This window comes from Trematomus bernacchii, unplaced genomic scaffold, assembly GCF_902827165.1.
Source record: "Trematomus bernacchii unplaced genomic scaffold, fTreBer1.1, whole genome shotgun sequence".
Taxonomy (NCBI): domain Eukaryota; kingdom Metazoa; phylum Chordata; class Actinopteri; order Perciformes; family Nototheniidae; genus Trematomus; species Trematomus bernacchii.
Genome location: NW_022988085.1, coordinates 19,559 through 35,000, shown reverse-complemented (window position 1 = coordinate 35,000; position 15,442 = coordinate 19,559). Strand labels below are relative to the sequence as shown.

Below are 15,442 nucleotides of genomic sequence, written 5' to 3'. Positions count from 1 at the left end.
AGAGGAGGATGCAAGAGGAGAGGAGGAGACAAGAGGAGGAGGAGAGGAAGAGGAGAGAGGAAGAGGAGGCGGAACAGCTGAGGGAGGCGGAGAGGAAGAGGAGGGCGGAGGTAGCGGCCGCGCTGGCAACAGCCAAAGGAAAAGTGAGTTCATTAGTAAAAACTTTATGTTAAAAACACTTTGATTTTAGATGACTCATTAACCAGTAATGACTCATTAACCAGTAATGACTCTTTAGATGACTCATTAACCAGTAATGACTCTTTGAATGACTCATTAACCAGTAATGACTCATTAACCAGTAATGACTCATTAACCAGTAATGACTCTTTGAATGACTCATTAACCAGTAATGACTCATTAACCAGTAATGACTCATTAACCAGTAATGACTCTTTGAATGACTCATTAACCAGTAATGACTCATTAACCAGTAATGACTCTTTGAATGACTCTTTAACCAGTAATGACTCATTAACCAGTAATGACTCTTTAGATGACTCATTAACCAGTAATGACTCATTAACCAGTAATGACTCTTTGAATGACTCATTAACCAGTAATGACTCTTTGAATGACTCATTAACCAGTAATGACTCATTAACCAGTAATGACTCTTTAAATGACTCATTAACCAGTAATGACTCATTAACCAGTAATGACTCTTTGAATGACTCATTAACCAGTAATGACTCTTTAACCAGTAATGACTCTTTAACCAGTAATGACTCATTAACCAGTAATGACTCATTAACCAGTAATGACTCTTTGAATGACTCATTAACCAGTAATGACTCTTTAACCAGTAATGACTCATTAACCAGTAATGACTCTTTGAATGACTCATTAACCAGTAATGACTCTTTGAATGACTCATTAACCAGTAATGACTCATTAACCAGTAATGACTCATTAACCAGTAATGACTCTTTAAATGACTCATTAACCAGTAATGACTCTTTAGATGACTCATTAACCAGTAATGACTCATTAACCAGTAATGACTCTTTAAATGACTCATTAACCAGTAATGACTCATTAACCAGTAATGACTCATTAACCAGTAATGACTCTTTAAATGACTCATTAACCAGTAATGACTCATTAACCAGTAATGACTCATTAACCAGTAATGACTCTTTGAATGACTCATTAACCAGTAATGACTCATTAACCAGTAATGACTCTTTAAATGACTCATTAACCAGTAATGACTCTTTAGATGACTCATTAACCAGTAATGACTCATTAACCAGTAATGACTCATTAACCAGTAATGACTCTTTAGATGACTCATTAACCAGTAATGACTCATTAACCAGTAATGACTCTTTGAATGACTCATTAACCAGTAATGACTCTTTAGATGACTCATTAACCAGTAATGACTCTTTGAATGACTCATTAACCAGTAATGACTCATTAACCAGTAATGACTCTTTGAATGACTCATTAACCAGTAATGACTCTTTAACCAGTAATGACTCATTAACCAGTAATGACTCATTAACCAGTAATGACTCTTTGAATGACTCATTAACCAGTAATGACTCTTTAACCAGTAATGACTCATTAACCAGTAATGACTCATTAACCAGTAATGACTCATTAACCAGTAATGACTCTTTGAATGACTCATTAACCAGTAATGACTCATTAACCAGTAATGACTCATTAACCAGTAATGACTCATTAACCAGTAATGACTCTTTGAATGACTCATTAACCAGTAATGACTCATTAACCAGTAATGACTCATTAACCAGTAATGACTCTTTAAATGACTCATTAACCAGTAATGACTCATTAACCAGTAATGACTCATTAACCAGTAATGACTCATTAACCAGTAATGACTCTTTGAATGACTCATTAACCAGTAATGACTCATTAACCAGTAATGACTCTTTGAATGACTCATTAACCAGTAATGACTCTTTGAATGACTCATTAACCAGTAATGACTCTTTAGATGACTCATTAACCAGTAATGACTCATTAACCAGTAATGACTCTTTAGATGACTCATTAACCAGTAATGACTCATTAACCAGTAATGACTCTTTGAATGACTCATTAACCAGTAATGACTCTTTGAATGACTCATTAACCAGTAATGACTCTTTGAATGACTCATTAACCAGTAATGACTCATTAACCAGTAATGACTCTTTGAATGACTCATTAACCAGTAATGACTCTTTAAATGACTCATTAACCAGTAATGACTCATTAACCAGTAATGACTCTTTGAATGACTCATTAACCAGTAACTTGTCTCCCAGTGGACCCCGCTGGGTTTCCTCTACAGGAAGATGGACACCATGCTGGACATCAGCAGGGAGCGCTTCCAGGGCACGGTGCTCAAAGCTCTGTCCAAGGACCCTCGAAAGGACATCAAGTCGGCGCTGGTACGGAAAACGCTGAGGAATTCATACATTCTGGTTCTTCTGGTTCTTCTCATAGCAGAGCATCTAATACCCCTTTCACACCGGCGCTTTTCCAGCTCCTGCTCAGAGCTAGAGCCTGAAAAGCGCCGGTCTCTCCTGTTCACACGCAGCGGCGGCGCGTCATAGCTCCGGAATGCGGTTCACTTCCAGCTCCAAAAAGTTGTCGGTCCAGAGGCAAGGGCTTCGGAGCTATGACGCGGCGTCGCTTACGTCTCTTACGTCGAGGCGTGCAGGAAACCTTACTTTGACCATCCGTTCTCTGTCATTGATCATTGTGGAGATACATGGGCTGCACAGGTTGTCATGTCCGACTATCACAAGTAGAATCATAATGAAAAATACGCCGGTAAAATGTGCCTGTAGAAAACGGCTTAGCAAGTAGTCAGTTTAGCTTCGGTTGCTATGCTAACATCACCCATGTTATACCTGAGAAACTTTCATAACAGCGTTGTGATGCCAAACAGCGTCAATTCAGACTGACACACATTCACTTAAGGGGAACTGGGGATATGTATCAGCTGCTTGTGTGACAGTCAGACAGTGAATACTTTAGAGCCGTGTGAGCTAACCCGGAGCTAACGGGAGAATACACTCGTGGAAGAGCAGCCAGCACTGCAGCGGTCGCTAAATGAAACACATTAATAAACAATGAACCACGGCACTCTGGAGAAAAGTATAAGGTTGGAGAAGTCGTTATTTAACTTAATCTGGCTTCGTATGATTAAAAGCAACACGATCATCGACCCGATGCAGTCCCCAGCCCGTTGTTGTTGTGGGAGAAAATCAGCGACGTAAACGGTGACGTCATGACGCAGCAGCGGCAGCTCTGGGCGGTGTGAACAGAGCGGGAGCAGAAAAGGGAAACGGGAGCTGAACCAGAAAAGCTCTCGCGAGGAGCTAGAAAGTGAAAAGCGCCGGTGTGAAAGCCGCATAACTGCTACGAACACTCACAATCTCAAAATCCAGACTTTATTCTCAAATCTCAACATTTTATTTGGAAAATCTCAAAATGTTAATTTATTTTGAAAATAATAAAAATAAATCCCCCAAATTCTAACTTTTTCCCCAAAATCTAAAATTCTGACTTTTTTCTGAACTTTCTGACTTTTTTTCAAAAACTCCAGAGTTATTAAAGATGTCCTCACATCAGATGCTTCTGCCATGTTTCCTCCTTACTGACAGAGGAAGCTGTGAAACTTGATAATGATGTGAAGCTGAGACTTAAAAGGGGGCGGGGCTTCATACACTGAAGTCATGTTTCCTGCAGGTCAAAGTTAAAGAGGAGAAACTGGGTGAGGAGGAGCTGAAGAAAAAGGAGGAGGAGTCGAAGGAGGAGGAGCCAAAGGAGGAGGACCCAAAGGAGGAGGAGCCGAAGAAGGAGCAGGAGCCGAAGAAGGAGGAGGAGCCGAAGAAGGAGGAGGAGGAGCCGAAGAAGGAGGAGGAGGAGCCGAAGAAGGAGGAGGAGGAGCCGAAGAAGGAAGATGAAGAGGGGAAGCAGGATCTGAAGAAGGAAGAGGAGGTACAGCAGGGAGGAGCACTGATTGGCCGGCTGGTGACGACCATCAAGGGCGAGCAGAAGCATCTTCCCTTCGGCCCGGAGGACATGATCAGCACGGCCACCATGCTGGACGGAGACAAGGTGAGAGGGGGAGGAGCTACCTGTGTTCCCCTTCAGGGTGAGGTGTAACTAGCAAACAGTAGCCATTTAGCTAGCAAACGGTAGCCATTTAGCTAGCAAACATTAGCCATTTAGCTAGCAAACAGTAGCCATTTAGCTAGCAACATTAGCCATTTAGCTAGCAAACATTAGCCATTTAGCTAGCAAACATTAGCCATTTAGCTAGCAACATTACCCATTTAGCTAGCAAACATTAGCCATTTAGCTAGCAAACATTAGCCATTTAGCTAGCAGACATTAGCCAATTTAGCTGTCAAACATTAGCCATTTAGCTAGCAGACATTAGCCAATTTAGCTGTCAAACATTAGCCATTTATCAAGCAGACATTAGCCATTTAGCTAGTGAACATTAGCCATTTATCAAGCAGACATTAGCCATTTAGCTAGTGAACATTAGCCATTTATCAAGCAGACATTAGCCATTTAGCTAGTGAACATTAGCCATTTATCAAGCAGACATTAGCCATTTAGCTAGCAAACATTAGCCATTTAGCTAGCAGACATTAGCCAATTTAGCTGTCAAACATTAGCCATTTAGCTAGCAGACATTAGCCAATTTAGCTGTCAAACATTAGCCATTTAGCTAGCGAGATTAGCCATTTAGCTAGTGAACATTAGCCATTTATCAAGCAGACATTAGCCATTTAGCTAGTGAACATTAGCCATTTATCAAGCAGACATTAGCCATTTAGCTAGTGAACATTAGCCATTTATCAAGCAGACATTAGCCATTTAGCTAGCAAACATTAGCCATTTAGCTAGCAGATATTAGCCAATTTAGCTGTCAAACATTAGCCATTTAGCTAGCGACATTAGCCATTTATCAAGCAGACATTAGCCATTTAGCTAGTGAACATTAGCCATTTATCAAGCAGACATTAGCCATTTAGCTAGTGAACATTAGCCATTTATCAAGCAGATTATGGCCATTTAGCTAGTGAACATTAGCCATTTATCAAGCAGACATTAGCCATTTAGCTAGCAAACATTAGCCATTTAGCTAGCAGACATTAGCCAATTTAGCTGTCAAACATTAGCCATTTAGCTAGCGACATTAGCCATTTATCAAGCAGACATTAGCCATTTAGCTAGCAAACATTAGCCATTTAGCAAGCAGACATTAGCCATTTAGCTAGCAAACATTAGCCATTTAGCTAGTGAACATTAGCCATTTATCAAGCAGACATTAGCCATTTAGCTAGCAAACATTAGCCATTTAGCTAGCAGACATTAGCCAATTTAGCTGTCAAACATTAGCCATTTAGCTAGCAGACATTAGCCAATTTAGCTGTCAAACATTAGCCATTTAGCTAGCGACATTAGCCATTTATCAAGCAGACATTAGCCATTTAGCTAGCAAACATTAGCCATTTAGCTAGCAGACATTAGCCAATTTAGCTGTCAAACATTAGCCATTTAGCTAGCAGACATTAGCCAATTTAGCTGTCAAACATTAGCCATTTAGCTAGCGACATTAGCCATTTATCAAGCAGACATTAGCCATTTAGCTAGTGAACATTAGCCATTTATCAAGCAGACATTAGCCATTTAGCTAGTGAACATTAGCCATTTATCAAGCAGACATTAGCCATTTAGCTAGTGAACATTAGCCATTTATCAAGCAGACATTAGCCATTTAGCTAGTGAACATTAGCCATTTATCAAGCAGACAGTAGTAGGAATGAAAATAAATTATGAAAATAGTTGTAATAAAATGGATGTGTGTTCCAGTAGAGAAGGAGTGTGTTAGTCTGTATTTACAGAGTGTGTTAGTCTGTATTTACAGAGTGTTTTGGAGTTGTTGACGTGTTTGTTTCTCTGAAGGTGCGTTTCAACATCGCCACCCACCAGGAGACCAAAGAGCAGCGAGCGGCGTACGTGGAGATCCTGCCCGACTCCTTCGAGGAGTCCACGGAGCAGCGGAGACACGTGAGGCCTTCCTACCTTTTATATATATGTCTATATATCTATAGATATAAGCAGCGGACAGGTGACGCACCATGTTTAGAACGTGATCAGTGCACAGGTTACTGGCTGTACAGGTGAAGGTAACAGGCGCTGGTATCCGTCCCTTTACCCACTGAGTCCCAGCTGAGATATTGACCCTCCCCCCCCTCTTTCTGCAGGGCCTCGTCATCGAGCTCTCTCTGTCCACCGGCCTCATCAAATGCTCCCAGAATCCTCAGCTCTACTTCCACATGTGCGAGGTGATCGAGAAGAAGCGGCTGGAGCTCAACGAGAAGGTGGAGTTCAGCGTGGTCCCGGTGAGTCGCCTCCTTCAGTTCCTACTGATCTCTCTCTGAAGCTGAACCCTGTTTACCTCTCTCAAACATCTCCTGTTAAATCCTGTCTGTTTCTGTTCCCAAAGCATGACACGGCGGAGGGGGGGAACCAGGCCATCCGGATCAAACGCTTCACCGAGAAGGTTTTCCTCCCGGCCCGGAAGCTGTGCGCCATCGGCGTAGCGAAGGGAAAGGTGAGGATCCCCTCAGAGTATGATCCGTACGTTACGGTGTGAGGATCCCCTCAGAGTATGATCCGTACGTTACGGTGTGAGGATCCCCTCAGAGTATGATCCGTACGTTACGGTGTGAGGATCCCCTCAGAGGACGGTCCGTAGGTTACTTTACGGTGTATGAGGGGAATACAGCTAACTCTTCTGTTGATGTACTTCATCCATTCCTCCCGTCTTTCTAGACTCCTACAGAACTCCCACGTAGCACAAACTGATTTAAAGTACAGCATACATCTGGTTATTTACTTTGTTATGTAACTAAAACTGTGTCTGTGTAACCAATGGGAAGCATGTGTTGATGGTGTTTCTAAACTGATGTCTAATATTCTGTAGATGACCATCAAGCTGGCCAAAGCTTCAGAAGACGCTGAGTGAGTACTGACATCTCATATTGTGTTGGAAAAATACGCTGATTAGAGATGCCAGTAGAAAACGGCTATGTTGATGTTTCCAGAGTTTTTGCTTTTTAAATTAAAACTGGGGCTGATTTTGATCTTCTTAAAACCTGATTGGGTTCTTTAGCCCACGCTACACCATAATACTACATTTCATGAAGTTCATCCTGTAATCCTGCTGACAGACAAAAGCATCATCTCATTGAAGGAGGTTAATTACTGCTAACACATATTTAGTATATGAGATGTACAGGAATACACATCTGTCTGTAACTCGCCTCCGATATTTCAGGAAAGACAAACCAGAGACGGACAAGATGAAAGCGGTGGTGAAAAATCTCCGAACGCAGGACAGCAAGACCAGTAAGGACTACGGTGCCTCGCGGCGCAGATACGGCAGGAGCAGGAGTAAAAGCAGGAGTCCAAGCAGGAGTCGGGCTAGAAGCAGGAGTAAAAGCAGGAGTCCGAGCAGGAGTCGGGCCAAGAGTCCAGCTAGGAGTAGGGCTAGGAGCAGGAGTAAAAGCAGGAGTCCCGGTAAGAGTCGGGCCAGAAGCAGGAGTCCGGTTAGGAGTAGGGCTAAGAGCAGGAGTAAAAGCAAGAGTCCGCCCAGAGACCAGTTCGGACGGCTCATCAAAAAGAGACGCAGCACCAGCGCCGAACGTAGAGGCAGCCGGTCGAGGAAAAGCCGGAGCCCGGATCGATCCAAACGGCGCTCCAAGAGCCGGAGCAGGAGCCGGGAAAGGGTCGAGGAGGCGAAGAAGAGGAGCATCACCAGCAGAGATGAAGGTCTGAAGAGGAGGAGGGAGCCGAGTCCTCCCCCCCGACGAGGAGGAGTGGTGGACGACGAGCTGGCGAGGAAGAAGCGAGAGCTGGATGAGCTGAACGACATGATCGCCTACAAGAAGTCTCTGGTGGACCTGGACCCCGGACAGAGGACCTGCATAGACTACGACCACGGCAGGATCTCCGTCCCGCTCTCAGAGTACAAACCGGTCCGGTCCATCCTGAAGAGACGAGGAGAGGGGCCCGAGTACCCACTCCGTGCTCCTCACCCATATGACGACCCGTACTACGACCGGCAGTACAGCGCTTATCGCTACGGGGAACCCTACCCTGCAGGTTCCTACCCCGAACGCCCGTACGCCGATCGTCCCAACAGTGACCCCCCTCGAGTCTATGGCGAACCGGCCTATGCTGGCCCTCCGTCTGCCGGCCCACGCTACACCGACCGCTACGATGTTTACGACGAACCCCACGGAGACCGCTACTACGACCCGGCCTACGCAGAGCGGCGGTACGAGGATCCGTACCGGAGCCAGTCTCCAGAACGCCGAGATCCCTCACCTGGTACTCAGTACGGACACCTTCCTGCTGCCTCCACCCAGCCTCCCTTGACGCAAACCCCTGCCACTTCTTCTTCCCAACACCCTTACAGACCTCCTTCTCCCTCAGTTCCGCCTCCCAGAAGCCCCTCCCCAAGACCACGTCCGGGACCCCCCGCGGCCCAGCAGCCGCTGGACCGATTCCTCGACATGCTCAATAAGAAAGTGGATGTTGTGAAGCAACCAGAACCGGTTCCTTTGACCGATGACCTGCTGCCTCATGAGAGGGCGCTTCAGGACGGCGGGGGTTTCTCTCGGATCGTAGGACTTGCTCAAGAGCAACCTGGCAGCAGTATAGTTCTGGATCAGAAGAAGACAAATCCAAAACGCTCCTCATTAGAGAGAACAAGTGAGGAAGCGAAGAACACTGCAGAACCCTACGACAAGATCCAGAGTCTGCTGCGTTCGATCGGACTGAAGCTGAGCACCGGAGACATGTCCAAACTGGCCAGCCGAGCCCAGGAGAAGATCTACAGCCCCAAGTCCTCGTCCACAGAAAGAGATATGCTGTCGTCCCCGAGGGAGGAACGGCAGCCGAGTAGAACAGGTTCCATTGAATCGGATCACATTCACTCCCCCTCCCCAGCCAGGTCCTCCAGTCTGCAGCCTCGCATCCAATCCAGAGCTGTCTCGGAGTACGAAGGGTTCCTGGACCAGAAGGAGCTGGAGGCTCTTCAGAAGGCCCAGCAGCTGCAGAGTCTTACCAAGACCATGGGGAACAACAACTCCCCCACTCCCCCTACCGGGCCTCCGCCGACCCACTTCCAACGCCCCCCCGTACCAGTCAACTGGCCCCTTGGGATTATCACCCAGTTTCCCCCACAGAGCTTCACCCCCCCCCAGCATGGGAACTCCATCTCCTCCTGCAGCTGGCATCCAGTCATTCAGGCTTCCCTCTGGACCTCCTCCACGGCATCCGGCACATCCTCCTCCAGGACCGCCTCCTGGACCTCCACCACGGCGCCCTCTCGGACAACCTCCATTCGCTCCACCCCCTGGTACTCCAGTCTTTCCCTTTATTGGCCAGCCTCCCTCAGACCCCCCCCTTATCTCCCCTGGTTCTGTGCCGCCCCCCACCGCCGCTATAGAATCAGCACCAACGTCCAGTCCTGCTGACCCTAACCAGTCCACCATCTCTACCACGGTGGCCCGGTGCCTGAAGGTCATAGAGACGGTGAAATCTCTGGCCGTGCAGCAGCCAGCCAAGCCGGTCAAATCCGTGCAGTTTAGTTTGCCGAGCGCTTCCTCGTCTCCGTCCAGCTCTCAGACCTCCACGGAGGACGACATAAAGAACAAGCAGAAGGAGAAGGTATGGTTCCTACTGTAGGACAGTCATATTGTGCCATGGTACGGCCAGTGGTCCAAGTGACCGGTAAGATTTAAATGTACCGGACAGAAAACCTCTGTTTATTATTTAGCTTGAAAACAATTATTAAAGAAAGCTTTATAAAGACCTCATCATTTCATTTTTACCAAAGTGCTAGACTAGTCTGTCTCTGAGTTAGTCTGTCTCTGAGTTAGTCTGTCTCAGAGTTAGTCTGTCTCAGAGTTAGTCTGTCTCAGAGTTAGTCTGTCTCAGAGTTAGTCTGTCTCAGAGTTAGTCTGTCTCAGAGTTAGTCTGTCTCAGAGTTAGTCTGTCTCAGAGTTAGTCTGTCTCAGAGTTAGTCTGTCTCAGAGTTAGTCTGTCTCAGAGTTAGTCTGTCTCAGAGTTAGTCTGTCTCAGGGTTAGTCTGTCTCAGAGTTAGTCTGTCTCAGAGTTAGTCTGTCTCAGAGTTAGTCTGTCTCAGGGTTAGTCTGTCTCAGAGTTAGTCGTCTCAGAGCTAGTCTGTCTCAGAGTTAGTCTGTCTCAGAGTTAGTCTGTCTCAGAGTTAGTCGTCTCAGAGTTAGTCTGTCTCAGAGTTAGTCTGTCTCAGAGTTAGTCTGTCTCAGAGTTAGTCTGTCTCAGAGTTAGTCTGTCTCAGAGTTAGTCGTCTCAGAGTTAGACTGTCTCAGAGTTAGTCTGTCTCAGAGTTAGTCTGTCTCAGAGTTAGTCTGTCTCAGAGTTAGTCTGTCTCAGAGTTAGTCTGTCTCTGAGTTAGTCTGTCTCAGAGTTAGTCTGTCTCAGAGTTAGTCTGTCTCAGGGTTAGTCTGTCTCAGAGTTAGTCGTCTCAGAGCTAGTCTGTCTCAGAGTTAGTCTGTCTCAGAGTTAGTCTGTCTCAGAGTTAGTCGTCTCAGAGTTAGTCTGTCTCAGAGTTAGTCTGTCTCAGAGTTAGTCTGTCTCAGAGTTAGTCTGTCTCAGAGTTAGTCTGTCTCAGAGTTAGTCGTCTCAGAGTTAGTCTGTCTCAGAGTTAGTCGTCTCAGAGTTAGTCGTCTCAGAGTTAGTCTGTCTCAGAGTTAGTCTGTCTCAGAGTTAGTCTGTCTCAGAGTTAGTCTGTCTCAGAGTTAGTCTGTCTCAGGGTTAGTCTGTCTCAGGGTTAGTCGTCTCAGAGTTAGTCTGTCTCAGAGTTAGTCTGTCTCAGAGTTAGTCGTCTCAGAGTTAGTCGTCTCAGAGTTAGTCTGTCTCAGAGTTAGTCTGTCTCAGAGTTAGTCTGTCTCAGAGTTAGTCTGTCTCAGAGTTAGTCGTCTCAGAGTTAGTCTGTCTCAGAGTTAGTCTGTCTCAGAGTTAGTCTGTCTCAGAGTTAGTCTGTCTCAGAGTTAGTCTGTCTCAGAGTAGTCGTCTCAGAGTTAGTCTGTCTCAGAGTTAGTCTGTCTCAGAGTTAGTCTGTCTCAGAGTTAGTCTGTCTCTGAGTTAGTCTGTCTCTGAGTTAGTCTGTCTCTGAGTTAGTCTGTCTCAGAGTTAGTCTGTCTCAGAGTTAGTCTGTCTCAGAGTTAGTCTGTCTCAGAGTTAGTCTGTCTCAGAGTTAGTCTGTCTCTGAGTTAGTCTGTCTCAGAGTTAGTCTGTCTCAGAGTTAGTCTGTCTCAGAGTTAGTCTGTCTCAGAGTTAGTCTGTCTCTGAGTTAGTCTGTCTCTGAGTTAGTCTGTCTCTGAGTTAGTCTGTCTCTGAGTTAGTCTGTCTCTGAGTTAGTCTGTCTCAGAGTTAGTCTGTCTCAGAGTTAGTCTGTCTCTGAGTTAGTCTGTCTCTGAGTTAGTCTGTCTCTGAGTTAGTCTGTCTCTGAGTTAGTCTGTCTCAGAGTTAGTCTGTCTCTGAGTTAGTCTGTCTCTGAGTTAGTCTGTCTCAGAGTTAGTCTGTCTCAGAGTTAGTCGTCTCAGAGTTAGACTTTTTTTAAATATAGAAACCTTCAAAATTATGCAAGACAACCGTGTTTCCGCGACATAAGCTACCACTCTAAAAGTTGTTTGTTTGTGTTGCAGCTGGATTCGTATAACAAGAGGGTTTTGGAGAAGCGGGATCAGCACTACAAGGACTGGATCGCCCACAAGAAAGAGTGCAGAGGACAGCGGCTCGCCCCAGGTAATATGTCCTGTTCAATTGCACCTTTAATCTGAATCAGACACCATTGAGTCCCAGGACGGGTTCAGCGGTCTCGGTGTTCTAGTTTTTCTTTTACCAATGCATATTCAAGTTCCTAGCTGCATGCAGACAGAAGATAAGCAGGTACTCTGAGCAGGTCAATGTCTTTCTCCAGTTAGCCAGGCTTTGGTCAGAAACGCAGAGTTATTGGAGTTAAATGTTTTTAAGCTAACCTGGATCTAATTAAAGTGTACATAAGATTAGCAAGTCTTAGTTTACCCCTGTGTTAGAGACAGGTCTAATGCGATGTTTGCTCCTCAGTCCGGCTTGTCTTTCTGGTACCGTAGACTCCCCCGAGGTAGCGAGGGATTTAGCATTTCCTTTAGTCTTTTTGATAGAAGTCAATTACAGATCTTTTCTTGGAAATTGCTTTTCTTGTGTCAATTTTTCCTAGCATCTCCCGTGCTCTCCCTGTAGCACCACCAGAAGACTTATGACGTAGTAAGAGAGCTCCACGCTTAGTGCCGCTACACGGAGCCTCAACCCCGTCTAAGTTACCTAGACCTTGTAGGGACCGTTACCAGGCGTGTTGGTGAAAGGTCCGTTCGGAAACTCTAGTCCTTAAGTCAAGTCCCCCCGTACTGAGCAACTGGCGCCCCGATATCAGTCTGGATTCTGAAGCTCTACCAAATCTGCCTGCATCCAAACAGGAAGGAAGTGTTTGATTTGCTGCCTGGGCCGAATGTGACGTAAGGGAACACATATCCACGCCATGCGATGCTAATAAAATAAAAACCGCAAGAACGCAGGATGTGGCGCGAGAGAAGACCAACGCGGTAGCAGAGAAAAACAATTGCTGTGTTTCAGTTCTGATAACTACCGTTTACTTTACACTATGTGCCTACTTGCATATGGCTATGTCTTGAATCCCACTTGGCATTGAGCAGTTACTGTAGGTAGTGTCTGCTGCTATAGTTAGCTGCTGGTCCCTCAAGCCCACAGGAAGTGAGCCAGACGTTGATGCACATTTTGGTAGTGGACAAACGAGCCCCATTGACTTACATCGGGGAAAGAGACGTCTGTAAATCAGCGGATAATCATTAGGCAAGGCAAGGCAAGGCAAGGCAAGTTTATTTATATAGCACCTTTCAACACAAGGTAATTCAAAGTGCTTTACAAAAATGGAAGACATTTTAAAAATGGCATTTAAAATCAGTCATTAAAAAGGAAAGATAATAAAATAAACATTAAAAGAAAAAATACATGGATAAAAGTTAAAAGTTACAGTGCAGTTTAAGATAGGGTGTAGGGTGTAGAAGTTGTAACATGCTAAAAGCCAAATGAAATAGTTATTAACGACAAATGTCTCGCGCTCCTATTGGCTAGCGCTCCAACACATTGTACTTGATAGGCTAAGGGGCGGGACCTCTGTAAGCAGTTGACCAATCACAGCCTCAGGGTCCAGAGGGTCCAAACGTGGGATGATTCACAGATTTCAGAGAAGACGGTAAATGTGCTAAAAGCTGAATCCAGAGTTAAGTCAAGCTGGCGTCCGTTGAGCACCGTGGGGGTTCTCAAAGGAACCTGCAAACCATCCCAGTGCTAGATGCATTCAAACCATCCCAGTGCTAGATACATTCAAACCATCCCAGTGCTAGATGCATTCAAACCATCCCAGTGTTAGATGCATTCAAACCATCCCAGTGTTAGATGCATTCAAACCATCCCAGTGCTAGATGCATTCAAACCATCCCAGTGCTAGATGCATTCAAACCATCCCAGTGTTAGATGCATTCAAACCATCCCAGTGCTAGATGCATTCAAACCATCCCAGTGCTAGATGCATTCAAACCATCCCAGTGCTAGATGCATTCAAACCATCCCAGTGCTAGATGCATTCAAACCATCCCAGTGTTAGATGCATTCAAACCATCCCAGTGCTAGATGCATTCAAACCATCCCAGTGTTAGATGCATTCAAACCATCCCAGTGCTAGATGCATTCAGACCATCCCAGTGTTAGATGCATTCAAACCATCCCAGTGTTAGATGCATTCAAACCATCCCAGTGTTAGATGCATTCAGACCATCCCAGTGCTAGATGCATTCAGAACATCCCAGTGCTAGATGCATTCAGACCATCCCAGTGCTAGATGCATTCAGACCATCCCAGTGCTAGATGCATTCAAACCATCCCAGTGTTAGATGCATTCAAACCATCCCAGTGCTAGATGCATTCAAACCATCCCAGTGTTAGATGCATTCAAACCATCCCAGTGTTAGATGCATTCAAACCATCCCAGTGCTAGATGCATTCAAACCATCCCAGTGTTAGATGCATTCAAACCATCCCAGTGCTAGATGCATTCAAACCATCCCAGTGCTAGATGCATTCAAACCATCCCAGTGTTAGATGCATTCAAACCATCCCAGTGCTAGATGCATTCAGACCATCCCAGTGTTAGATGCATTCAAACCATCCCAGTGTTAGATGCATTCAGACCATCCCAGTGCTAGATGCATTCAGACCATCCCAGTGCTAGATGCATTCAGACCATCCCAGTGCTAGATGCATTCAAACCATCCCAGTGTTAGATGCATTCAAACCATCCCAGTGCTAGATGCATTCAGAACATCCCAGTGTTAGATGCATTCAAACCATCCCAGTGCTAGATGCATTCAAACCATCCCAGTGCTAGATGCATTCAAACCATCCCAGTGCTAGATGCATTCAAACCATCCCAGTGCTAGATGCATTCAAACCATCCCAGTGTTAGATGCATTCAAACCATCCCAGTGTTAGATGCATTCAAACCATCCCAGTGTTAGATGCATTCAGACCATCCCAGTGCTAGATGCATTCAGACCATCCCAGTGTTAGATGCATTCAGAACATCCCAGTGCTAGATGCATTCAGACCATCCCAGTGTTAGATGCATTCAGAACATCCCAGTGCTAGATGCATTCAGAACATCCCAGTGCTAGATGCATTCAAACCATCCCAGTGTTAGATGCATTCAGAACATCCCAGTGCTAGATGCATTCAGAACAGCCCAGTGTTAGATGCATTCAAACCATCCCAGTGTTAGATGCATTCAGACCATCCCAGTGCTAGATGCATTCAGACCATCCCAGTGCTAGATGCATTCAAACCATCCCAGTGCTAGATGCATTCAAACCATCCCAGTGTTAGATGCATTCAAACCATCCCAGTGTTAGATGCATTCAGACCATCCCAGTGCTAGATGCATTCAGAACAGCCCAGTGTTAGATGCATTCAAACCATCCCAGTGTTAGATGCATTCAGACCATCCCAGTGTTAGATGCATTCAAACCATCCCAGTGCTAGATGCATTCAGACCATCCCAGTGTTAGATGCATTCAGACCATCCCAGTGTTAGATGCATTCAAACCATCCCAGTGCTAGATGCATTCAGACCATCCCAGTGTTAGATGCATTCAAACCATCCCAGTGTTAGATGCATTCAGACCATCCCAGTGTTAGATGCATTCAAACCATCCCAGTGCTAGATGCATTCAGACCATCCCAGTGTTAGATGCATTCAAACCATCCCAGTGTTAGATGCATTCAA

General features: G+C 45.5%; 1 protein-coding gene across 1 annotated transcript in view; it reads left to right on the top strand.

Moving 5' to 3' along the window:
• Positions 1–11,844, top strand: part of si:dkeyp-121d4.3 (neurofilament heavy polypeptide) — a gene marked incomplete at its 5' end in the record, with an annotated part of 20,932 nt that extends 9,088 nt beyond the window's left edge. The window contains 9 exon segments of the mRNA XM_034120972.1: positions 1–143; positions 2,286–2,411; positions 3,703–4,089; positions 5,953–6,057; positions 6,255–6,392; positions 6,497–6,604; positions 6,977–7,014; positions 7,331–9,729; positions 11,751–11,844. The exon segment at positions 1–143 is cut by the window's left edge and continues 100 nt beyond it. Of these exon segments, the coding sequence (XP_033976863.1) occupies positions 1–143; positions 2,286–2,411; positions 3,703–4,089; positions 5,953–6,057; positions 6,255–6,392; positions 6,497–6,604; positions 6,977–7,014; positions 7,331–9,536 (3,251 nt within the window).
• Positions 11,845–15,442: the final 3,598 nt, after the last annotated feature.